Source organism: Malaya genurostris, chromosome 2 (genome assembly GCF_030247185.1).
Source record: "Malaya genurostris strain Urasoe2022 chromosome 2, Malgen_1.1, whole genome shotgun sequence".
NCBI classification, from domain to species: Eukaryota; Metazoa; Arthropoda; class Insecta; order Diptera; family Culicidae; genus Malaya; species Malaya genurostris.
The window spans coordinates 309,405,471-309,432,125 of record NC_080571.1 but is presented as its reverse complement, the minus strand read 5'-3'; the positions used below and the strand labels follow the sequence as shown (position 1 = coordinate 309,432,125).

Sequence of the window (26,655 nt, the reverse complement as noted above, 5' to 3'; positions counted from 1 at the left end):
GTCTCATTCATTAACGGAGTGTGTTTTGCCATCTCTTGATGTTTAATTAAATTATGCTTTGAATGATACGACATTCATTTCCGTTAGGACTACGAGGAGCTGGTAGATGATAACTGACTCTTCATGAACATTACGGCTGGAATTAAATTTTCTATGCTTACCTTATAAATGAGATCTTTTAGACTTCCGCGTTGATTGAATGGCATCACGAGACACGCGTAGTGATTGGTTTCGGTAGGAAAGAAGCCTAAGTCTAGAACTGGATAGATGTATGGATGCTGAAGCGAACCAAGCAACTCCATGAGAACGCCTTGCGGACATTCGGACGGAGGTAACTCTTCTAAGGCAATGCAATCAGGAGGTAATGGGAGCAGTGTCATCAGACGGTCCGTGCGTACCTGGAAATGGTGATGTTTGTGAGAATCAATCGATTCTTTGTCTATTATGAACAATGGCTCGACGATCAGGTCGATGAAATTAATAATGTTAATTTGACTGAAAGTTATAAAACCACGAAACAGGACTGGAGACCGTAAAAGGGTGAGAGACAAGAGAATCAATAGCTGCATGTGGGAAACCGAAAGGGAAGGTTAATTTGCCTCAAAATTTCAAAGATTCAATACACGTTTTTGCATTTGCAAAGTTACATCCTGAAGGTAAAGGCAGGAGCAAAAGCATGCATAAATATAAGGCTCCGCGCTTCCCAGATCGGGATCAACGGCAGTAACTGTGGCCAACACTCTACATGGAGATATTGATCAGATACAATTGATGTGTTATGGATGATGAAACATACGTTAGAGCTGAAAGAACTAAATTGAGAAATTCGCATTGAAGTACCTTATTTTTTTCAGAATATCAGAACCTGTGCAAAGCGAAGTTAAATTTAAAAAGTTTTATGCGAATTTGATGAAATACGTTTTTAGCGAATTTAGCTTCGTACCACTATATCAAAAGAGTGCGGTACTGGTATGAGGTTAAATCAGTGTATTTTACTACCAAGAACATGAATCCATCGAACTGTTCTGAACTACATCCAAATGACCCTTATCGGGCGATTATGAAGCGAAAAATCAAGGAAAAAAATCGGTCGCAATGCAATGATTAGGAAGTATTTTATCCACTAGACCTAGACTTTTTTCTAACAACATGCAGTAATTGACCCAATATAAGTAAATATTCGATAAAAATTTGATTTTTTTTGTAAACTAGCGGCGTTGCTCAGAAATGTTTCGTTAAAGCTTACACAATTATTACCAACGTGTGAACAGAAAATAAATTCTGCAACACCTTTTGCTGGATATTCAGACGAAATATACAAGCCCCGAGAAAACATGTTTGATTCTTATTATGTTGATTGCGCGGATACTGTCGATACAGGCGTTCGATTTTCAATGCGAATGAGTTTTGCTGATTACTATTGTTCCAACACGGCTTGAAATTAGCGAATTACATGAGCAGATTTAAATTAAATCAAATTTCATTCATTTCATCAGATTCAAATCCGAGATTTCATCAGTCAAAAGAAATGCTTCATTTCAGCACCGAGCACCAGAAAACTGAAAATGTTTGCTCAAGATTAGGGTCTCACTTTATGGCCACAGTAATAAAACCTTTCCGTTCCACTTGAGAAAGGGATCAGCATATGCGCACAGGCAGGATCACTTTCACAGAGCTGCGCGCTAGGGCCTTATAGACGATTCAATGTAGGAGGTAAACAAATGCCGGCTATAAGAACCAGGCAAAGAATTATGTAAACCAGATGCGCGCGTATGCATGAGCTAGGGAAGCGGGTAAACCGCCAGGACTTGATACAGGACGGAAAGAGAAAACAGTAATATGTTGCGCGACATTCTAATTTTATGCAACACTTCTTTTCATTATAAATAGTTTTAAGAAATTGTTAATAAATCAGTATACCACTAGTGACCACCGTGTGTGTATCCTCGCGTGTAGTGATTATCACATTTAGTTCTTCAAGTTCGACACTGTCGCAAGTTGTGCTTTGGCTCTAGTCTGGAGCAAATCAAGACTTGCTGATTTTAGTGTTGTATGAACTTGCATCAAAACGCATTTTCCAACCTCTGCCCACTGAAATAGGTTGGGTTTAGGTCAAAGCCATTTTCCACGTTTGGTTGGACTCTGGCCGGAAACCGTGGCGATTCAAGTTTATACTGCCTACAATCGGCTAAAACGCGCCCCCTCTCATAATCTCCTGTCACAAGTTGGCATTAGTGGAGAGGCTGGTAGCACTAGTCAAGATTTCGCTACAGCTGATTCGAAGAGGCCTCTTCTGTCAGTTCCGAACTGTCAACTAAATCACAAGCTGAGCTAATCTGCCAACAGTTAGAGCTTGGCGAGCTAAATTAGCACGCCAAGATATAACTGCTGGACTGAAGGGTTACGCCTCAGCGAACAACTATTGATTTATGCGTATGTCGTGTTACTGTTTGGGAGGAGCATTGAAATCTGTAGATTTTTTTTTCATTGCAACGCAACTGTGGAAGGGTGGTACTCAATTTCTTTGTATAAATGAAATTTAGTGGTACAGGGAGCTTCCCAGAACTTCCTTGTTTGGCAGGCGATATGTAGATGTGGCCGCAGAAATAAAGAAAAAAGTTAGTTAACGGGATGCTTTGTATGAAAAACCTTAATATTTCTATTTAGAATGATAATTGGAAGGTATCACTATATCCCTTTAAAGAAAATGCAATTCCACTATTGGATTTCATTACTATCTCATCATTATCGTCACGAAATAGTATCAGACACAGTTAATATTATATCGGACCGCATTTTCTGCCTTTATTAGTGTATCAGTTTTAAGCATGTTGGAAGGAATTCGCGGTGCTGTTTGTTTTGTAATAGTTCTGACAGCTCATTTTGTTGAGTTACTGTATTAATAAAGAAAGGTTAACGACTCCAGCAGTCATCTCAGCTCCAGTAGTCATCTAATATATGAAAACCATTAGTTAGAGTGAGATCTGCTCTCTCTGTTCGATAGATTGATTTTAGAGGAAAGATAGAAATAGGTGCATCCACTTCGAGTTTTCGCGTCACTAGAACAATTTTCGAACTATTTTTTCTGTGGTATCAATTCTTAGTAACGAAGCAAAGATATTGCATCCGATTTTATCACAAATCCCTTAATGAAAGTTTAGTAATCAATGACAATTGATACAATCAGGACCGTACCCAGGATTTCGTTTCGGGAGGGGCTCACAAATAAGAAATAATGCGTCTAACTGATGATTCTTGTGTCTTTGGTATTTTTTGTTTTTTTTTTAAAGAGTGACTGCAAGTAATTAGCAATTTAAGTAAATATGTACTCATATATTTTGGATTGGACAATGAGGGATTGAAGCAAGAAGTTATATGTGTCAAAGGAAAGGGATCGATTTTTTACATTTCTTTTATCATGTAGTCTTATAGTTCGGCTTCGACTCTGGTTTCGGAAAAATTGAGTGATGAGTATCAAAACCTTCAATTTTAAGGGTGCGGAGCAAATATTTTGAAACTATTCAAGCTCTTCTAGTTTGCAAAATTTGTTGATTATTTGTCGAACAGATGGTCGAGCAAATTTTAATAAATTTATGTTCAAATGAAGTGCCTTATAATCCCTCATGATCCTATTTAGTTTCATCGATTCATCTTCCGTGTCTGGATCAGAGATGCCAGATCTGCAGGTTTGTTTGTAAATCAGCAGATTTATAAAACAAGCTGCAGATATGTTTCATTTGCAGACTTTTTTGTAGGCTTTTGAAAATCACGTTTTTTGTAGACGTTTGTAAACATTTACAGACTTTTGAAACTGCCGCAGTCTTTTGTTTTGTTCACTATACCAATTCCTTACATCATTATTTGAAGAAAACTTGGTGTCCGCAGACTTTTTTTTTTCGAGTTTACAGACTTCTTCAACCCAGCATGAATATATTTAAAATTTTTACTTTGCATATCTGGTGTGGTTATACAGGGTGATGAGTATAAAAATTTAAATTCGTCATTGGCAATGACGATGCAACAACAGAAAAATCTTCTTAGTACTTAGTACTTCCATAATGCCAAAATGGAACTCACATAAATTTCTCAGAGGACTAGGACGTTTTACACAAATGTAAGAATGGATTCTAATGAAAGGTCTTATGGATTCATAGACTTGTATGCTATTTTATCCGAATCCGGCTTCCGGCTTCGGAACAGGTCCGGAAGAAGCTTGTGTATCTTGTTCGAGGTAGTCCACGAAAAGCATACCGAGACAAACCAAAAGAACCGACTTCATAGCCATTCCGCCCAATTTAACCTACCTATGCCGCTTCGGAGCACTCGTGCCGATTTCAGTCTATTGTCGGTTAATCATTCTGTGCTCTGGTGTATAATAATGGATCTAGACTTTGTCAACAGTAACTAACCGACACCATCATCATCAGCTTAGGCAGACATGTTTCCGAAGTGTGCTCGCGTTCATCGTTTTAATTATGAGTGTAAAGTGCGGCATACGGCGGCAGGACATCGTTTTCATTCGCACAATCTTGCTAAAGCTATGATTATTTTGCACAGTACTAATCCTCATGGCACTTTCTGGTTCTCCAATACCATTTCCTTTAATTTTGACATTGATTGTAATCACTGTGAAAACTGACTTTTGAGCTTCGGAAAAAATCGATTGTCAAAAGAAGTGGGTTGGTAAAATCTTCTAATTAACAGATCTTGTTAGTTGATGGCCAAAAAACTAATTTCTGTTCATGATTCCGGAAATAGTGCTTAAAAATCCTAAAATGGAAAATACTTTACTCCGAATTCGGGTGAGGCCAGGGCCCCTTGGGCCCCCCCTCTGGGTACGTTCCTGGATACAATAGCCCAAGCTCGTACGATGAATTACTTATAGGCGCTAACTTGAATTCAAATTATTATTTCAGCTACGTTGGAAATTTTTCTTAAAATTTTCGTAGTCCTACTAGAGTTTTCAATTGATAGTTCTTACCAAATTCGGAAGATTTTTTGCTTCGTCGCTTTAAACGACGGTTTGAAGTTTTAAACACAATTCATTTAGTGATTCTGGAACCGGAAGTCGGGACCGAAGACATTGAATTTATATTGATTTTAATGAACTATGGCTTCAACCTTAAACCTAAAACCTAAACCGAATTTAAATTTGTTAAAATCGGTTAAGTTATTTCTGAAAAAACTACAAGGATCAGCCAAATGGGGTTGTTCGAGCCGTTGATGTGGAACAAGGCAACCAAAATTTCAAATGATCTACAATCAAAAAGTTCAATCAATCCGAACCAACACCGAACATCATTTGTCTTGATTTGCATTTGTTTTATGACCGACGAAATTACACCATTATCCCAAATATATGCAATTATATCTTCGCCAAGCTTGTGTTCAAGTTTTTTATGCAAGCAGTTTTTTAGCGTTAAGTTTCTCTACCATTCTGCGATTTCGGTTGAAGCGATAAACTATTTCTCATTATCAATCGAGTTCATCTAATATAAATTAGAAATTAATCTCAAGCACTCAAAATTTATCCAGAGGTAGTTGTCAATTTCTCATGGGGAAACGACATAACATGGAATTCCGAGCTTGCATAACACAAGATCAGAGTATATCATGAGGGCTTTGTTTTAGGGCGTTTTTTTTTGTTTTTTTTTTATTTTCACGTTTCAAATCTGATTTTCTCAGAAACGGTGACGAATATCAAAAAACCCAACAGACAATCTCTTAGAAATTTAGTTTAGATTATTCTGTGAAAATTTCACAATGATTGTTTGACTTTAGCGGTCGGGAAAGTCTTTTTTCTGAAGGAAGAGTTGCATAGCTTTCAACTTGTTCATTGAATATCTCGCCTTCAAAAGCATGGATCAAAAATCTATTCTGACAATGTCCTGATAATTTAGTTTAGATGCGATTAGTGCATAAAAACATATATGTTGTCGCGATAAAAATTAAGTGAATGTTATTCTTTTAATGGTAAGTACGTTTCTATGGCGGCACCATTTTTTCTGCTCTTGTATGCTGATAACGTAACGAAACATGAGAGAGAAATAAAATCGGCTCATCAAGGCTGCCAAACAAGCGGTAGCTTTATTGGATTTTATGTGATGTAGTCAAACTTGTAACCGAAAATATCAAAACTTTCTTGGCCACCCGGTCACATCGAGAGTCATTTTACACATTTACGAGAGAGCATGAAGAGAAATGTAATACGCACAGCGAGCGACACGGTTTTACGCTAACAACTGGCATCAGCCCTTAAAGCTTCAAATCGTTTTATGGCACGTTTTTGTCTTGCTGTCTAGCAACAACCTACCTCTAACATAGCATGCTAGGAATAGGACTGAAACGTTAGCTTTAATTTCGCTTCTATTTATAGATTCGCGTGCTTCCAACAGCTTCGCTTTTGCATCGATTGACCAATCAGAGCGATGCTCTCTCTTTGATACATCGCTTACTCCTTCAAAACCGTCGTCTATGGCAAGGAAATCCGGTATGCTGGATTTTTTGCAGACAAAATAGGACACTGCTAGCTATTAATCAACATTTCAATGATATACAATTCAAAATACATGGCTATGAACATTCAAATCAATATGTAGAAATATTTCCTATCAAATGATGAAATAATATTAATAATTGATACAAAACAGACTGAGCTGTAAGTGTTTAAAACCTGACCACATTTCTACGTGTAGTTTTTCTTGAGTTTCTGATTTGCACCCCTAATAAAGATGTGTTCCATATCAAAAAAAGAATCTGGGGATCGATAAATCAGAAGTCTTCAGGTATGAATATCAATTAAAAATACCAACAACAAGTACGTTCTACCTTTTTATTTAGGATCTAAAATTGGGATCCAAATAAAATTAAAGATCTGAGAGTGGGTCTGTCAAACCTTCATTTAAATCTCGAAAATCGGTTTAGCCATCTCTGGGAAAATGTGTAAAATCCTAGTAAATTTTTCGTGCAATTGCATAACCTTTCTATATGAGCAAGACAAAAACACATGCATCATGGAGTATCGCCGGAGTCAGACACTGGCATTGAAATTCGATATGCGAGGGTAAGGTAATTCGTGTTTTTCTTGTTCTTCGAATTGGGTCGCTTCATTTTTATTTCAGAAACTTGATGATATGGTTTCGAAGTCGTTGAACAGTTACTACTATTTTAATTGTTGCTATCGATGATAGATTGACATGATTGAGGTTAAACTCCTTTACATCAGTTCGCTTTCACATCTTATCCAAGTCAGTCGATAAACCAAAACCGCTTACGTTGGGGACAGAAGAAATCAAGTACAGTATTGTGTAGTGAACAATAGACCTCGAAAATGAGTGAACCAAACGAACAAAAGCTACCGCCGACACGAAAGAATACAATTATTGTTGACTTCAAGCAGTGCAAAATTCGACCTTCGATACGAGAACTTGAAGGTTTGCTTAAGGAGCAAATGCGTCTTGACATTAAACGTGTGCATTTACTTCAATGCAATAAGATCAATAATGTTGTTTATATACAGTTCTATGAAGAGTTGGATGCAATTTAATTCGCTAAAGACAATAATAATGTGCATTATGTGGAGCATGAAAATATCAAGTACAACATTCCAGTATATATGGAAGATAGTGCTATAGAAGTGCGTGTGCCTGATCTTCCCTCAAGCGTCATCGATCCTTATATTCGCAAAACTATGTCCCAATACGGAGAGATTCTTTATATCGAAAAAGAAAAGTGGAAGAATTTATTCCCTGGTATTCTAAATGGCGTACGTTTGTTACGCATGCGCTTGAGGAGGCCTATACCTTTTTATGTGTCATTCGGTCAGGATACAAGAATCCCGTGCAAATCACTTGTTACCTATGATAATCAGATGGCCACATGTCAATATTGCCAAAAAGCTGTTCACTACGGTAAGCCATGTGATAAACTGGACAAGGAGACAACTACACCGAAGGACAACGGTGCTTCCTTCACACCAACCCCAAGCAACCCCAGTACACCTGTGACAGTCACCAACAACAGTGAAGCATCCCCTTCAACGAAACCATCCAACGTATCCCCTATAGAACAAAGTACACCAGCTGCAGTTAACAATTTACCATCCAACCAACCAGCAACTGCAAACAATGTACAACAAGATGCATCTACAGCAACTAGCAACAAAATCAACAACAATACAAATAGGAGGGAAATGGAAGCTCCTCTCCCCCTAGAAAAAGGGTGACAACGAGATCCAATACAAAAAATTTTTTATCTAAAAACTCAGCTCAATCGGCCACGTAAAGCTTGTACGCAAATAGGCCTGAATGAAATATCTTTTAAATAAAAAACTCCTTTACATTGCATGAGTGTATGTATATTGATTGCCATTCTTTTCCAACATCCGAAGGTAAGCGCACTCAAGCATTCATCATTCTAAAGGCCTGGGAAGTGTGGTATAATTTATTGACAGAAAAAGTTTTCTGTCACAATCGCTTGCTATTTAATCTTCCAAAATTCCGAAACAGTTCGGATTATTCATAATCAAATTAATTTCTATGCAGACTAAAATAGTTTCTTCGAACAACCCGAAGCAACCAAAGCCATTCATAATTAGATTTGTTATTGCGATTCCGCTCGAAAACATACCGTGCAGTCATTCAGCAAAAACCAGTGCTTGTTTGGTCGTGAGCCGATGTCATCTAAGTGCGCTATCGATTCGTATCGTCCTCCTGTGTGCTGGAGCCAATCTTGGCACGCAGTGAACGCACGATCCCGCGCCGCTCGTCCCCTGGGATTTCGGTCCGGGGCTCCGATGCCACTGTCCAGGGCGGTGTACTGATAACGCACATTGTGTCTGTAAATAGATGAATAAAGCAAAACTTAATTTATCAAAGCGGTTGATAATAAGCTCTGGGCAGTCCTGGGATACGCAATAAACCCAAATGTAGCAAACAAATTCTAAATAACTCGCTAGAACAAACATCCAGCATCTAGCAGCTTTCTACGTACCTAGCACCATCGGGAAGTTGACAGGCTTTGAACGATTGTAATTAGAAAGTAAATTGCTTTCGGCTCTCTTGGAAAACAATTCAGCTTATCTGTAAATTTAAGTAAAAACGAACTTTTTCTTTGGTGATGAAAATCTGATATTGACTTTATTGTTTTATTATTATTCACCCTCGTCCAGATTCACGGGATAACGTAACGAGTGCCGTGGTATTGAAAGAAAGTTAAAAGCAGTAAAAACTTTGTATATAAAAATATCTTGAATTCATCGGAATTCATAGTGATTAATTTTTACAGCACAAATCGTCGAGATAACGCTATCGTAAAGTCGGTAATTGAGAAAACGAACATCCCAACAAAAAGTGATCCAGAAAGGGGTCACGTGAGGATGTTTGTTTCTACTCCCTCCTCAAAGGATTAAGGAAAAACCAAGAAACTAAATCCTGCTATCCTGCTCTCACTTCCGATCCAATTAATAGTGCTGTAAAACTGAAGATCAAATACAAAGTGTGAGACAGAAAGATTTTTTCATTCATTCGGCTGATCAGCTGAGCATTACTTAAACTAGCTTCATGATACGAAGGATGAATTGTAAATGTGCCATCATCATTGACAGTATCCGTGCTTCGAGACTGTGCACGAGTGAGAGCGAAAAACGGATAACGAAAGTATGCGGAAGGGAAAATTGGTGTCACACAGCTTCGGGTGACCTAATTCCACATTCCGGGGAAATCGTCTGCAATGTGAGTCTATTGACCGAGCTCGATGTCATCGGGTATGGCGGGTGTAACTAATTTTCCGAGTTTAGTTTGAGCTTGGATTGTGCGGTCTCGTGATTTGTGGCGTTTAAAAGCCTAGCGAATAGTAAATATTGACGCACAAACTTATCTTTCGTTTGTTGTTGAAATAATATTAATTGTGTTGCAGTGTCTCAATTCTGCTTGAATTTGTATACGCAATTTTAAAAACCGCACCAGTATAGGTTCTTTATTTCGAATGCATTTACCTAATGCTATTTGTTATTCCGTGGTTTTGTCAGAATCGTTGCTTGAAAATTGCACAGATTTTTTTGCGGAATACTTTGAGCTCGGAATGTACGTCTGCTTTGGCACGAATTCAAACTTATTGCATAGAATCTATTGTGTCGTAGCTTTCTTCATTCATTAATTTCATGGAAACTCACTCGTAAAGAATCCTTGCATACTTTTTGTCCATCGAATTTGGCTGCAAGAGTCTGTTTCGTGATATTTGCTGGCACGGTGAGACTGGTGAAACTATGGTAAACGCATGGTTTGATAATTGGAATCGTATTTACTGAAATTTTTCCGGATCAAAATACTGGAATTTATGCTTTGCTCTCGGTTTCTGTTTTTTTTTTGGAAAATCTGTCAATACTGAGTCATTGCAGATTTTAAGAGTGAATGTGCATAGTTATTTTGTGATTTTGAGTCTATTTTATGCTGTAACGCAAGAGTTTTTGATAATCTCAGGAGTGTAAAAGCTTTGCTTTCAGCAGGATTTAAGCCACCAGTGTTTAAGGTGCATTGGTGTTGTCCAGACTTAATTTTTGCCTGACTTGACGCGTGTTTCAAACAATTGAAATAATTTACAACATCTTCCAATAAGTAAAGTGCTATACGTCTGCTTAGCGGTCCTTGCTGAACTGCTGTGGAGCACTAGTAGTCCAGTATGACACGCTTTGCACTGACGTGTTGAAGATGAAGTGCAAAAAAATCAAAATATTTACGATTGCGTGTCGCTCAGTTTTTATTTATTAATAAGAATTAGACTTCATTTGTTAATTAGGAATGACTGAACAATGAAGTAGTGACAGCGAAAAACACTCCATAAATAGGACTCGAACCTACGACCATCTTCAATAAGTTAATTTCAACTACTCCAGATATGACCTAACTCAATTCTAAAGGCTACCCCATTAGTCCGTTACATTTTTAGGTTTTGCACGCTGATGTGGTAGTATTTCAAGTCTACCGCAAACCGCAAGAAAGGACAAATAAGTCGTAGAATCGCTAAATTTAATCTTCTTTCTATCCTCGGCTGGCTAGTGATATGTGAGATTCAATTGTGTCTCTTTGTTCACTTGGATTGGAGAAGGTAGTGGTCGATGGGGTAATATTATATATTCCAGTTATGTTTTACGTTTCGTCTTTGACTCAGTTTATGTTGAACTAATAATGCCACCTCTGGATTTAACGTATACCGCTAGGTCGACACAAAATAAATGTATTTTGAAAATCACTGTTGATAGCTTTATGTATTGTTAGCTGTTTATGTTAATCTGCGTGTTGGATAAACAGTTCATAGCATAAATTGCTAATGCGTTGACGTGTCGAAGACGAAGTGTACAACAAAATGAAAATAGTCATGTGCGCTTTACACAACCCGGAACCCTTGAGGTACTACAACCCCTAAATGGCCTATGCTTTATTTTTAGTTAAAATACGAGTCTTTCGTTTAACTTCTCCAAGCCTCTTTGGTCACTTAGCTCACCGCGGAACGCTAGTTCATCCTGAAATTGAGTGTGACCCAATATTTTTCTATTGAACAGGTCAACAGGCTAAACAAAATGCTTGCGAAGCGTTTCTAAAGCCTAGAAAGGGATCTCCTTGGAGCTTACAATTTTGTGGTATTAATGCTAGAATTTTCAATGACACTGGTCGTGTAACAATAATGCTCCTGTGCATAAGAAATTACTGTCACACCAATGCGCAAGAAAGTAATTCATCCACATAGGACTTGAACGGCTATGTTTATTCAATTATGCAATCTATCAGCGAAAAATCGTTTCAGAAACAGTCTGTAAGTATACGACAAATTTACTAATTGCAACCAAGATAGTCGTCGCATAGTCATAGATATTATCGAGTAAATTCAAAGAAATTGAACAAACTGCATACTTCGCCTTAACTTAACTGTTACATTTGTAATACCCTGGGGTTTAAATCAGAATATACACCGAATGAATTTTCATGGAAGCAACTCGGTTTAGACTCTAAAACAGTTTGCCAAATTTATCACGGTTCTTGGAACGAGTACCCAGCAACAAGTACGTTTAAGTAAATGATTTTATTCAATATACGCCCACAAATTTAGTCTACGTGGTTCAATTTAGATTTTCTACGGGATATGCGATTCTGAAGACACATCATTCCGCGTACCATGCACCAGATAAGAGCAGTTTTTCATCTTTCGTATCCTGCGTAACAAGCAACAGGAGACACCAACTCGTAGGCTGAAGATGACCTGAATAGTATCTGGGCTGTTTATAGACTCATTCATGTTAATAGAGCGGAAATTGCGATGAAAAGATTGGGTAATGTCCCAGTTGATGGTTGATGATATGCCGCTGTGACGGAGATCTGTTTGTCGGTTAGCAGAACTAAGGAGTAGGTGGTTAAATTTCATAATTGAATTTCTTTCTTGGTGTCAGAAGGAAATGCTTTAAAATGCAAGAAAAAGTTCTTCAGCTAAGATAGACTGATGCAGTTTTGATACTTTAACTTAGTATTGTTATAAGGACTAGAGTATGTTAAGAGAAATATTTTGTTATGTTAGTTACTTTATTTGAAATTCTAAACAAATTTGCTGCAACTAAATAACATCCGCAGAAGAAATCAAAAAACGATTGGTATTTCAAATTATTATTTTTGTTTCTGTGGATGGAATAAATCAATTCGAAATGAATTGATTGTATTTGATTTGCGTGTTAGTGCGGAATTGAGTATGGGACTAATCCAAATTGTTTCCTTCTTCGACATAAAACGGCGAATCACATACAAAATATGAGTTCTCTTCTGTTCAGTCGGTGTTGAACAATCGTCATATCGTCCGTTAATTGAGTCAGTACCTAAATTGCGACTGCCAATAATACCGAGTCCGAGAAAACTAAGGGGATGATGATCGTAAAGCGTACAATTTATACTCGCAAATCCTAATAAATTCTGTTCAGCTGGTAGGATCATGTTTCCAAACTCATTGAATATTAATGAAGGTAGTTTACCAATGAACCCAATACACCCTTGGCCTGACTTGAACAAAGTGGGAACAACGTAGATTGTTGTACACAGAGAATACAGTCCCATATGCAAAATTGATAAAATTTTGATAAGAAAATCTCGTGCCTAAGAACAGTGTTCAGCTTTATCTAGCTGCTTAGAGAGTGGTTCCAAACCGCAATCGAGTTTAAACAGGAAATTGCTGTCCTGCGAATAATTTACAAATTTAATAGAAACTTCATTATCTGCCAGTGTGACTGAACCTTCAGTGGTAACAACGAAACAACATTCACATTTACACTCACGACAGCAAACTTTCACGGGTGCATGGAGTAATCAGATCAATGGTCACAATAGAAGACAAAAAGAAAAAAGTTTCACAGTAGTAATAACGAGGGGAAGAGAAACATATAGGATATCTGTAGCAGTGTACAAGGATGTTTGAAATTCACGGGATTGTTGCATAGTACAGGTGCTGACATCTGTTTAATTTCGTTTGCATATTATGGTTACAGATATCAAAAGGGCAGGTTTTTGGTTCTATTAAGAGACGATTTTAGAATGACGACTGAATTACGCCATTCGGTTAATATGAGCGAAGGAGGTGGCAATTAACACGATATGACTGTATATGGAATCATTTAAAACTCAAACAGTTTCTAGAGAAGAAGATAAACATAGCTGTAAAACATAATATAAAATATAATAAACCAGAGCTACACTTTGGTTGAGTAATATACAAACTTAGAAGGTTTTAGGGAGCTTTGTAGGAACTGCACTCCATTTTCGAAATGTTTCGCTTATTGTATAGTCTTACGTGTATGGCTTATAATTGGAATGATACATGTTACATTCGTATACATTGCGTAACTTATCAATAAATCACAATTTTGATTAGCAGATTCTTTATTTTTTATCGTAAACATAATACAGTAATTTCGTCCTTATCAATAAAGCGTTATCGTTATTGTTGATTAATTTTTGTTTGCTTTCAATTATGGAGTGAATTTTCCTGCCAATAGGATAGGTAATCATTGAAAAAAAATGAAAATCAGGAATAAAAGTTTATAATGTATCACTGAAACTAATCATCTACAACTAGATTTATATTTATCATTTCAGAACGCAACAAACTCGACGAGCAGAGCATTGAGATGCATCGGAGGAGTGATTGCTCGAAGCTTTATTTACAGTGCAGAAAATACGAGCAGACTAACTCGAGCATCCTTCTGAGCAGGCAGTTGTTTGTTGAATGCTTGTTCTCTTCCAATTAGCGTAAAAACAAATACTTGACCTGATTTCACTGGTGCTTTGCTATGGAGTAAAGGTCGAGCGAAGCGGTGCGATGTTTTGTCTTGATATAAAAATCTGAAGGCTGTTTCCACAAGTTTACCAATTTCATAATTTCATGGTTGGTTTTACTGAAACAAATATAATTTTCTAATTGGACATGTGCTCTACATTGTAAGCTATCATGCCAAACCAAGAATATAGTTTTTCTTGAAAATCTGTTTTTGGTGGAACTTACAATTATGATGAGACAACAGTAACTTATACTTGCTAGGCTTAAACATTTGTGTTTTATGATTTTAAGAAGAGATATTGAGGAAAATATTGTAGTTTTTTATGCGACTTTTTGAGCAAACAGCAAAGGAAAGATTATCAATAATATTAATCACCAAGGAAAGAGTATTTCTAGATCATTCGTAAAGATCCCAAATGCGAATGAATAAACATCCATTAATAATAACGATCTACAATTTTATACGAGCTATCGCGCCAGAAGATTCCAGGAACCGCTTTATTCAGGGGTAAACCATTTTTTCTGTACTGGGAACATCACCGTTTTATTCGTTTTATCTTGCGTTTCGTCTCCAACTCGTCAGAGCATAACAGTTGTTGAATTGATATGCCCTAAGTTGTGCAAAATTTAAAATTGTTTTGATAGTTCAATTTCAGCTGTTATGACTAATGAGTCAAAAACGAGACGTACAGATAACTAAAATGGTTACGTTCTCTAAGTACAAAAGAATAGGTAAACTTCTAGATCACTATATTTCAAAGCAAGAATGAGTAGAGGGATGTGTTACCTATAAGCATCTGGGATGCCCTCGAGTCTTTTTGGAACTCTCTAATGACTACGACAAGGTGATGGATTCTCATGTATCTTATTTAATATTGCTTCGGAAGGTATGATTCAAATAGCGATTAATTGAACAAATAGTTCTATCTTTCTGTACAGCTTTTCGATTTCTCTGACGGCAGAGATGTAGGATCATGTAACATTGAGATGATGAAGGAAATATACATCGGAATAAAAATCAGATCTGTGCGGATCGGAATAGATATAAATTCGTCGAAAACAAAATGCATGAGAGGCAGAGGTTCTAGAGAAGAAGTAACACATCTGCCATCACGAATATTGAAAGATAGAGATTGATAGTAAAGTGGTTGACGAATTCGTGTATTTTGACTCGCTGAAGGCTGGTGACAATTATACTAGTATAGAAAAACAGAAGCGAAATCTTTTGTACTCAATAACACCCCTAAAATTATTATTTATTATCATGGTCCTGAGACAAATCACGTCTAGATATTAAATGACTCAAGCATTACGTTGGCAGAGGATTCACTTTCTCTAGTGTTTTTGATAGCATGGTGCTGCGAGCCGTATATGTTGGAGTTTAGATAGAAGATGGAACGTGGGTATGGTGTTTGAAAACTCAAGAATAATTTTTAGAAAGGGTAAATGTGCTTTTTTGCGTTTGCTTCAATTAAAAATAAAGGCGAGTTTTGCAACATTTTTATGTTAAAGTTTACAGACAGGCGCGGAACAGACTAAACTCGGTATCCCGTAGAAAAAAGCGCCAACAGGAAGACCGAGATCCCGAAGCGATGGAACAGCTGTTCCATGCTAATGACACAAGGAAGTTCTACGAGAAGGTGAACCGTTCGCGCAGAAGCCATGTGCCACAGGCCGATATGTGCAAGGACACCAACGGGGATCTTCTCACGAACGACTGTGAGGTGATCGAGAGGTGGCGGCAGTATTTCGACGAGCACCTCAATAGCGATGTGGCGAAATACGAAAGTGCCGGCGCGGTAACGAACTTGGGAACGCGTGCGGAGGACGATAGACTGCCGGTCCCAGACCTCCAAGAAGTGGAAGAGGTGGTAAGCCGGTTGAAAAATAATAAGGCCGCTGGCGTTGACCAACCAAAAAGCGAGCTACTAAAACACGGTGGTAATGCACTAGTGAAAGAACTGCACTGGGTCGTTACCAAGATCTGGGAGGACGAGATTTTACCGGAGGAATGAATGGAAGGAATCGTGTGTACCATCTACAAAAAGGGCGATAAGCTGGATTGCTGCAATTACCGCGCGATAACTCTGCTGAACGCCGCTTACAAGGTACTCTCCCAAATCTTATGCCGTCGACTTTCACCGATTGCAAACGAATTCGTGGGACAATATTAGGCGAACGCGCTACCACGGAGCAAGTGTTCGCCATCCGCCAGGTGTTGCGAAAGTGCCGCGAATACAATGTGCCCACACATCACTTATTCATCGATTTCAAATCAGCCTACGACACAATCGATCGAGAACAGCTATGGAAAATCATGCACGACTACGGATTCCCGGAGAAACTGATACGATTGGTCAAGGCTACGATGGATCGAGTGATGTGCGTTGTTCGAGTATCGGGGATAAACTCGAGTCCCTTCGAAACTCGCAAAGGGCTACGGCAACGGCCTTTCGTGTCTGCTATTCAACAATGCTTCGGAGGGTGTGATAAGAAGAGCGAGGATAGACACGAGTGGCACGATTTTCTTAAAGTCCGCCCAGCTACTTGGTTTCGCTGATGATATTGATATTATAGCACGCAATACGTACATCGGACTAAAAGCTGAGGCCAAGCGGATCGGACTAGACATCAATGTGTCAAAGACAAAGTACATGAAAGGCAGGGGCTCGAGAGAAGATAACGTCAGCCATCCATTACGAGTTCTGATTGGTGGTGATGAAATCGAAATGGTCGACGAGTTCGTGTACTTGGACTCACTGGTGACTGCCGATAATGACACCAGCAGAGAAATTCAGAGACGCATATTGTCAGGAAATCGTGCTTACTTTGGACTGCGCAGGACGCTTCGATCGAGCAAAATTCGTCGTCGTACGAAGTTAACTATCTACAAAACGCTGATTAGACCGGTTATCATCTACGGGCACGAGTCCTGGACAATGCTGACCATCTTCGGCGGAGTGCGGATGGAAACGGTTGCTGGGAGGACCAACCCTCGTCCAAACGGCCAAGGTCGGGCGGTTACGGTGGACCGGGCATGTTGTTAGAATGTCGGAGAACAACCCGGTTAAAATGATTCTTGATAATGATCCGACCGGTATAAGAAGAAAAGGCGCGCAGCGGGCAAGATGGATCGATCAAATTGAGGACGACCTGCGGACCCTTCGCAACTACCGAGGCTGGCGGCGAACAGTCATGAACCGAGTTGAATGGAGACGCCTCCTCTATACAGCAGAGGCCCGCGTGGTCTACGACTGAAAGAGTAAGAGTAAGTTATGTTAAAGTTGTTATAAAAAGCTACATTGATTTGTGTTTTGTAAAAATCGTGAAGTACATTTGCAAAACTTCGAGTTTTGGATGAAAAATAGTCATCAAACAATAGAACATGATTCTATAGATAAAAAATTATCAATTTGCTCATAGTGACTTTTCCCTTAGACTACATTTAGGAAAAAATGTTACTATAAGCCAATTTAGGTATGAATTTTCAGAACTCCGATTTTTATTAATTTGCACCGTTTTCCTTCAAATTGTTTTAATTCGGAAGATGTGAATTGTATAAAAATTGAGACCAAGAGGAAGTCGCAGGAAATCATTTGGACACTTAAAAGAAAATAGCAGCCATTCTCGAGATATTTTTCCATGAAATTCAAAGAGTTTAAATTGTTGTTTTCAATGCCTATTTGATTTCCTACAACTTTTCACAATTAACGATTTGGAGAAAGTTCATGTAAAAATATATCAGACATTTCAAAAATGAGTCTTGTCCCGAATCGGTATCTCCATTTTTTTTAAAAACAAATGTATTGCTGAGGACGTGTGTATAGTTTCATCAAAATCGGAGTGAAAACATCACCTATTTATTCAATTTGGATTGCGGCAAACGGCACGGGCTCAATTTGAGCAACAGCAAACTACGCACAACTACGGGTTATTTGATAAATATTATGCGCGACATTCTAGGGATTTCGAGCGCTATCAGGAATATGAAGAATTATCATGTACATGTACGGGCTGACATTGTTCAACTGGGTTGCTTTTGAGAGTCGGTAATTCTTTTAACATCCGACATTCGCGAATTGAATAAGGTTTGCAGGTTCAAGCATTTCTTTTTTTACAAATTTTGTATTCGCTATATAATTAACATATCGCTTTTTATTCGTTTCTATTTAGTATGGATAAAAGGGTTCATCTTGACTGGTTTTGAGTGATTTTCGTCACAAAACATTCAACTCCACACAACAACTTACAATCTGGAAAGGGAAGATACTAACGATAACGGTATGGATGCAACTTGATCTAAACTCCTTAAGATTATTCTCAATGCTCCGTTCTCGATACTATATTGATTTGTTTATTTGTAATTGGCATCTAATTCCTAGCATATAACAAAAACTAAGTGAAATTCCGCATTGTTTTGATTCTAATAAGTGAGAGCAAACAGCTAACTGTTAAGATGAAAAGTTGAAGAACTTCTATGTCAAATTTTTTAACTATAAAACACAACATAAGAGGATGGTTTAAATAAAAGTAATAAGAGAAAAAAGATTTTTTTTGTAGTTATATATATAAAGTGTATATATGTGTGAATTACATTCAAATGCAGCTTGTACAAGACATTAACCAACAATAATGAAAACTTTTATAAAGGTACACTACGAATCGTATACGTATATACGGAAGAGCAATGCGAGAGAAAGAAATATTGATATGAGTTTGCATAGAAACCTTGTCGGTGAATCACTGTCTTTGGCAGAGCTGGTCCCATCATGATGAATGTTTCGACTGAAGAGCAATTTGGCCAGCGAATCTAGTTTGGCACTGACCAGAGGAGAACGTTCGGAGTGTTCCGTTTCCGAGTAGTTGTCGTGATCCGAACTTACTGAGCGACCTCTAAGAAATCAGAGAAAAATTCGTTTAAGTTTTTTATCAATCATTTCTCGGTTCTATCGAATATGGTAGTCATTTAACGTATTTGAAATTTCTTTCGTAACTTTGTTACCTGAATAACATTCGTTTGCTGGCAGCAGTGGGTGCAACTTCCGTACGATTTTCGATAAACTCTGCAGCTGACTGAGCACGCCTCATTTTTCGTTTCTTCCGACGATAGCTCGTCCTGAAAAATACACACATGAAACATCAATGTACAGTCGTTTGTGAACCGAGTTGATTGTTTATCGCGTTGAATTGATTCTAATTTTTTCTTAAGCAAATTAGTAAGCAAAAGAGTGCCTCATTAGAATATCGTACTTGTAGTTGCTATTAAAATTGGTGCATCTGGCTTTTTTTTTTCTCATACCAGAACACCGACAATCACCAACCACCAAGGAAAACGAGAAGCTATTTGTATGCTAAACAACAAAAACAACGGATGAAAGGCGTTGCTAACAGAACTGGTCGTTTCGTAAAAGCTAATGTGCATGGCTTGCGTTCTAGATCACATTATCCATTCGTGTCCTGGTTTTTGCTTTATTTTTTTGGCGTTGAAAAATTCTGAAAGCGGTTTATTTCCGAAAGAATGGGAAAGACCTGTCGAAAGAAATCTAAGTGATTTCATGGAGTTCTGTTAATTCCGCAGGCAAGTACATTTAACAGGATGTTTTTCAGTGAACTTTTATTCAATTTGTCAAAGTATAACTTATATAAACACGTCGAATGAAATGTCACGTTTAATTTTTTCCAAAGATTCTACTATTTTCTCAAATTTCTGACCAACAAGATCCATTTTGATGGAATTGATGGACAGTCTTGTTACATAAAAAAGAGATTAATCAACGTTATTTTCTACAATACGTACGGATAGCTTACGCAAATCTACATACGACAGACGACATACGACATAATTCAAATGAACGTAATTCATGAAATGACTGAATTTTACGAGAATGACTTAAATCTGTGTATGGTACAACAACTTAAAGTGTTGAGTTTTAATACAGAAAATAAAACGACAATGACACAATCCAAACATGCCGTGTATTCTTGTATGTTGACAGAATATTACATCTTTTAACATGTAAAATAAAATTTTGTATCTATTTCGATGTTAAATTTAGCTAAATGAGCTAAAAATTTTATGACATATAATATCGTTACAGTTTTAGATTGTAAGTTCAAGTAATATGCATCTATTGAGACACAAATTGACATATTTTTTTGCGCACTGTGTATTTTTTTGCAGTTGCATGACAAGAAATTACATGACGTGCTTCTTCTGGTGGATTATACTGAAATCTGATCACTTGATCTCTTGTTTAATAATTGAAATTTTTCTAAATAGGAAACATTGACTTCTTCAATTGTAGGAATAGCTAAACTATATGTTGCACCATACTGCATAAAATCAGTAAATTTACAGGTGACGCTAGAACATGTTGGTCTCGGAAGTCGTAAATTTACACATTTTTTTTAGCTGTGAAAATTATTAAAGCAATAGTCATGAATTGGGTTACTAATAACACATAACTGCATTCACGACTCTGAAGTAGTCGAAAATATCCTTGGCCATTAACAAATCAGACTTCAATGGTTCAATTCTGGATTGTTTTTGTTCTTATTTCAACAGATCTACGACGGTTGCGACAAGATCGTACAAACGCAACTTTCTCTGTTAACGGTTTTAAATTATCTCAATTATTAAACTGTTCATACTAATATGAATATTTGGGGAACATTTGAACACATTGAAAAGATCAGTTTAAAAACTGTAACTAGACGACCGAAAATTTTTCTTGAAAGATTCATCAGTTATTTTGATAGCAGTAACTCAGCAGATGTCTGATTGTTTCACTATACTAAATCTGATTATAATTTCATGGTTATGGAAAATTTGACAAGAAAATAAACCTTTGTAAACCACAAAACAATTCTACTTTTGCAGAAGAAGTTATCAAACGAAGCCCGATTACTTGAACGGAGTACTTAAACATGAAAAATTGTTTGTGTTACAAGCCGATCGTTACGAAAGCTAAGTTCTATGAATTGAAATTCGTATTGCTTCCACGAGATGAAATTCGAATTGCTAGAATACATTGATCAATTAAATCGAAGTTTGTAAAAAAGTGTTGTTTTCTTTGTCAGACCAACTTGTTATTTAGCATCACTGCTGCTAGCGTTCGTAATATCGTTTAACATGTGTTTCTTTTATTGTAGTATAATGGTTAACCAGAGTTGTTTGATGTCTTAAAAAGAGTTCCATGAAGATTATTTTTCAATGAAAAATCATGTTCCAAAAACCACGGCAAAGACGCAGGAAAATTCACGAATAGCTTTTTCTGAAATAATGCAGATAAATTTAAATTCAATAACTTTTCTACCTCGCATAGTTTCGAGTATATTGACGATCAAATTTTATCGCATGAAAAAACATAAATTTTCAAATTTACCTCCAATCCTCTTTTATTTGTTTATCATTCTTCGTTGTGAAACAAATCTTTCTGTCGAACATGATGTGTTATTTCAAATTTGTCGTGTGTCATTTCAAATGTTTCGCGTAAAAAAAGTTTTTTTTTTCTATTCCATTCGATTTTAGTGTAAATACCACAACAGCATATAGGACCATCTGAATATATTCTGAGACAACGGAAATCCGCAAGAGATATTCCAAGATCCAAGAACTACTTGGAATAATGACCTTAGAGACTACACTGTGCCACAGCAAGAAGTACAACGGCTAAACACTATTATTTTGTTTACTGTTCAAAGTTTTAGAGTAACACATTGCCAACCTGTTCTTTTTTATAGCTGTTTCAGGTATGTTCTCAGTACTTTAAAAACAGATCTTAAGATCTATACGAGCAATCAGCAGTTTAGGAATAATTTTTCAATGCTGTTCATAGTCGTGGAGCTACATATTTCTATTCTTCTGCTTTTCTGTTTTGATCTGATTCAGGAACGTTCATAGTTATTCAAGGTCTTCAGTCAGTCGCGAGTATTGAGCGGAAAAATTAAGTTTTTCAATCCACTGTGTTATTCTGGTAGATTTTATGGTCTTAACGTCAGGTATTTTTTGGATGGCGTAGTTCATTCACAATAGGCCTATTAATTGCATGTGCTATTACGAGTATGTACCGAGGACAAAAAGTTCATGCACGCAGTTTCTTGTGCTGCTAGATCTTAATCTTTATGGGTAACCCAGAGCATCTACAATAAACTTCTTAATTGTAAGTGGAATCACGAGTATAGACCGTGAACAATAAGTTCGTTATTGTAGTTCGTTACACTGGTAGATCTTAAGGCCTGGACTCCAAGTAGTTTTTGGATGAACAAGCACTACCAAATAATTCAATCCAATTAATTGAATGTAATACCACGAGTATGGACAACAAAACATACACTCACTAATGTCATCGGTTTCGTTGGTGGATCTTAAGGCCTGTATTCCAAGGAGGCTTTGGGTGGACAAGAACTTCCACAGACATTATTACCACAGAATATCAATTTGTTGAATATAGTACTACCAGGACATAAGGAGTGTATCGAAAATAAGCTATCCACATAAATTTGTGTTGTACGCATGTATTTGTGATGGTTTTTTAAGCTCAGATCACAGCATGCTGTGCGTTTGGCTGTCAGCTTTCGTTTGTTTACTTGTTTGTGCGTTTTCAAAATGTCGCGTATTGAGAAGGAAGTGAAAATTAAGGTTCTGGACACATGGCTAAGTGAGAAGGGTATTACTATGCGAAAATCGGCGAAGCGGTTTGGATTTCATCATGCTAGTGTTAAAACCATCATTAATAAGTTTGGGAAACATTATTCTTTGAATGAGGTACCAGGAGGAGGTAGAAAAGCCGGCTCTTCTAACCCGAAACTGAACCTGAAAATGGTATCTCTTATCATGAAAAACAAATCAATGTCAATACGTGATTTGACCAGAAAGCATGAACGAGTGTCGGAATGATCCAGCGTATCAAGAGGCGAAATCACCTGAGGACCTACAAGAAGGAGAAAATCTTGAAACAAAGTGTAGAACAGAAGTATTCGCGTCTTCTGCAGTGTCCGGATGCATGCGTTTTGATGGACGATGAGACTTATGTAAAGGAGGACTCAAAAACCCTTCCAGGTCCACAATACTTTACTGTCGTCGTTGGGGAGGATGTGAGCGATGCGAACAGGTTGATTCAAGTGGAGAAATTCGGTCGAAAGGTACTGGTATGGCAAGTAATATGTTCCTGCGGTTTGATGTCAACCATTTTTTACACTTCCGAAACTATAAATGCTGAAATCTATCGATCTGAGTGTCTCCAGAAGAGATTGTTGACTTTATATAAGAAGCATAGTACACCTTCACTGTTTTGGCTGGATTTAGCGTCAGCTCACTATGCCAAAACCATGCCCTCAATTGGCTTGGGGAAAAGGGTATAAATTTCGTTGAGAAAAATATCAATCCACCAAATTGCCCTCAGTTTCGACCCATCGAAAGTTTTTGGTTAATCTGGGAACATGCAGGAATTCAAACAAATTTGGGCTCAAGCGGTAAAAAAATGGATGCAACACTTGTCCGGAACTTGATGAAGAGCGTTCGATCAAAAGTTCGAAAATTCGTGAAGGAATAACCTAAATTAAATCCTGTTTTCATTATGCTCAAGTTTAACCTCGTACAATAAAGGATCAGTTTTTAGTTTGAATAAAATATCGTTTTTTGTCATAATTTGAAAGAAAAATTTCGATACACTCCTTATCGCACTCCAAAGTTATACAATAGCCACCAGTCTCGCGTTCATATACTGATTTATTTTTGTCCAGAGAATTCGTGGATGCCCCCGATCTAAACTACATTCTATGAAACCAATCAATTCTATTGTGGTGACCATATCGGGGGCTTATCTTGTGGGGTTTTATTTCGCCAATGGAGTGCTGGGAAAATCATCATCGTGATAGTTATCAGTATCGATCACACGTGGTCAGTTGATCGATGATCCCTGAGTCGTATTGATATAAATCGTTACTGATTTTGATTACACAGAAACGGTTTTAATTTGAGTTATTGATAATCTTGATTCCATTATCATCAATCAGGAAATGATTTGATTTGCTCAGGTAACCAGTTAGTACTAGTGATGTCCGATACCGAGTCGATACTTTGAGGTATCGAAACTTTCTTTCAAGAATCGAGTATTTTTGGTATCGATATCGTATCAGGTCGATACTGTTAGTATCGATACTTTTGGTCTCGATACTTACAGTATCGCAACGGATTAAAATCAACTCCCATTACAACGGATTTTTATTTTGTTTCAGTTTTAGAGGCTTTAACCTTAAGATCATTCGCCTCTTCGGGCCAGAAAAACTTTCTAAGGCTATGTGCGGAGTTGGGAATCGAACCCAGGTAGTCTATATCCGTCTCCAATGGAACTTTTTTTTTCTTCGGTTTCGACGAAGCGCCGGGATCGTGCATGGATTAGTATGACGTGGACTAGCAGTCGTTGAAACTCGTTCTCGACAATCTTTCTTCATCCCACAAATGCAATGAAAGAGAGAGTGAAATGAGCGAAGACCATCAACAAAACACGCACTTAAAGGCCATACTGTACGAATTTTAACGACGACTAGCCCACGTCATACCAATACATGCGCGAGCCTGGTGCTTCCGCTCTGTTCGTCCCTGGTCCCGTCGTAATAGCAAAAGGAATTGTCTCTATTTCTTCGCGTTTTGCCTTCGGCTCATCAGTGCTTAAAGCAGTTAAAATTGAACTGCCATCTTGCGCTTAGTAGTTCAATTTAAACCGCAAGCTTAGCTCTGATGAGCCGAAGAAATAGAAACATAGTATGTGCTTTATGCACAAACCAACAAAACTCCTAAATGTTCAATAGGAATTGGCTTTTAGTGTAATATCCGTGTATCGACATAGAGGTTATGACATGAAAATTTTTGAGAAAATAAGCGAAATGTGAAATCTCCATGGCTCCAACAAAAAGTGGCTTGCTTAAATTCTTTGGCGTGGACCGAAAGTCACGAAAACGAAGTGCAATGTGTGTCAAGAAATATGCGTATACTAGTGGCACAACAAATTTATGGAAAAACCTTTCTGTACATCATAAAATAATGCCACAGTCGACAATTTAATTTATTTCGAAATGATTGCTGAGCAAGTATCAATTGATACTTACAGGTATCGATACTTTATTACCTTTTGATACCTTGTATCGATACTCAAAATTGGTATCCCGATACCCTAGGTATCGATACTTTACCTTCCGAGTACCATCCCTAGTTAGTACTAATAATGACAGTAGAATATCCTTTTATGAGCACCAAAAGCTCTATATGTGCCATCTGAAAGCTCATTTTTTGTCTATCAATCAAAGTTCATGTCTCAAAATGTTTGTTTTATAATATTGTTTTGTCGGTTGGTTATCTAATTTTTGAAAAAAGCATATAGATTTTTTTAAAGTATATTGACTTGGTCAACATTTTTATACATTTAGCAATATCCGTATTACAATGATTTAAAGAAAGTGCATGCAAAAAAAACATCCACTCGTTCTAAACATCTGTCTCGATTCGAATTGATCTCCCATCCGTGCAGTTCGCCATACTGAGTTTTCGCGAATTGTTCATAATTTTTCTTTCAGAATAGTTCAAACGAGAAAAGCTAAGAACGATAGTTTTGGTTGTTTGTTTGCGAGATATGTGAGAATTAAACCAGGACACGTCAGATACGCTGCACATAGCTTTCGTAATTGAGATTCCAGGATAAATGATAGCTTGCCTTACGAATAATAAATAAATGAATATACCAAGTTTCTACAAGATAACCAACAAAAAAAAGTTCTACGAATAGAAGTAGTATTCAAAATACACCTACCTCGAGGGGCGCTCCTGGCAGAACCGGTCATGGCCGGTGGTTTCTATTTCGCGAGCCTCCTTCTCCTCAGCGGTATTCCGCTTGTTCATCGTTGAGTAAAGATTGAACATTTTCAGCTTTGTTTTCACATTGGTCACTTCACACACGCGTACGATTATTTTGCGACCGCTTTTGATAACGGTATTGATTGTCTTGTACAGTGAAAATGGCACCGGTTGACCACTTGTTGGATACGGCCCTGTGGTCACTCCCTCGGTTCGGCCGGTCTCCCGTGGCAGTTTCCCCGGGGGCAGAGGCGGAAGTGCAACCAGCGGTACGGTGGCTGTCTGATGACCGTTGGATAGCAATTGGTCAGCAGTAGGACAGACGACCACTGGCAATTGGTTTCCTTTTCCAATTGCCACCGGAATGGTTGTTGTAATAGTGGACTGCTGCGGTCGTGGCTGATGGACTCGTTTCTGCCTCGCGAGCTGTAGCTCCGAATGAACTTGTTCCGACTGGGATGATTGATGGTGTTTATTCGTTGTATCCTGAATGTGGT

General features: G+C 37.7%; 1 protein-coding gene across 3 annotated transcripts in view; it reads right to left on the bottom strand.

Moving 5' to 3' along the window:
• The window catches only part of LOC131431058 (uncharacterized), a 65,730-nt gene that overhangs the window by 15,500 nt on the left and 23,575 nt on the right, over positions 1–26,655 (bottom strand). For all 3 annotated transcript variants that reach the window (XM_058596515.1, XM_058596513.1, XM_058596514.1), the window contains 5 exons: positions 26,115–26,644; positions 19,310–19,423; positions 19,036–19,200; positions 8,629–8,836; positions 162–398 (listed from right to left, as the gene is read on the bottom strand). In XM_058596515.1, the coding sequence (XP_058452498.1) occupies positions 162–398; positions 8,629–8,836; positions 19,036–19,200; positions 19,310–19,423; positions 26,115–26,644 (1,254 nt within the window). The remainder of the gene's footprint in view (positions 1–161; positions 399–8,628; positions 8,837–19,035; positions 19,201–19,309; positions 19,424–26,114; positions 26,645–26,655) is intronic.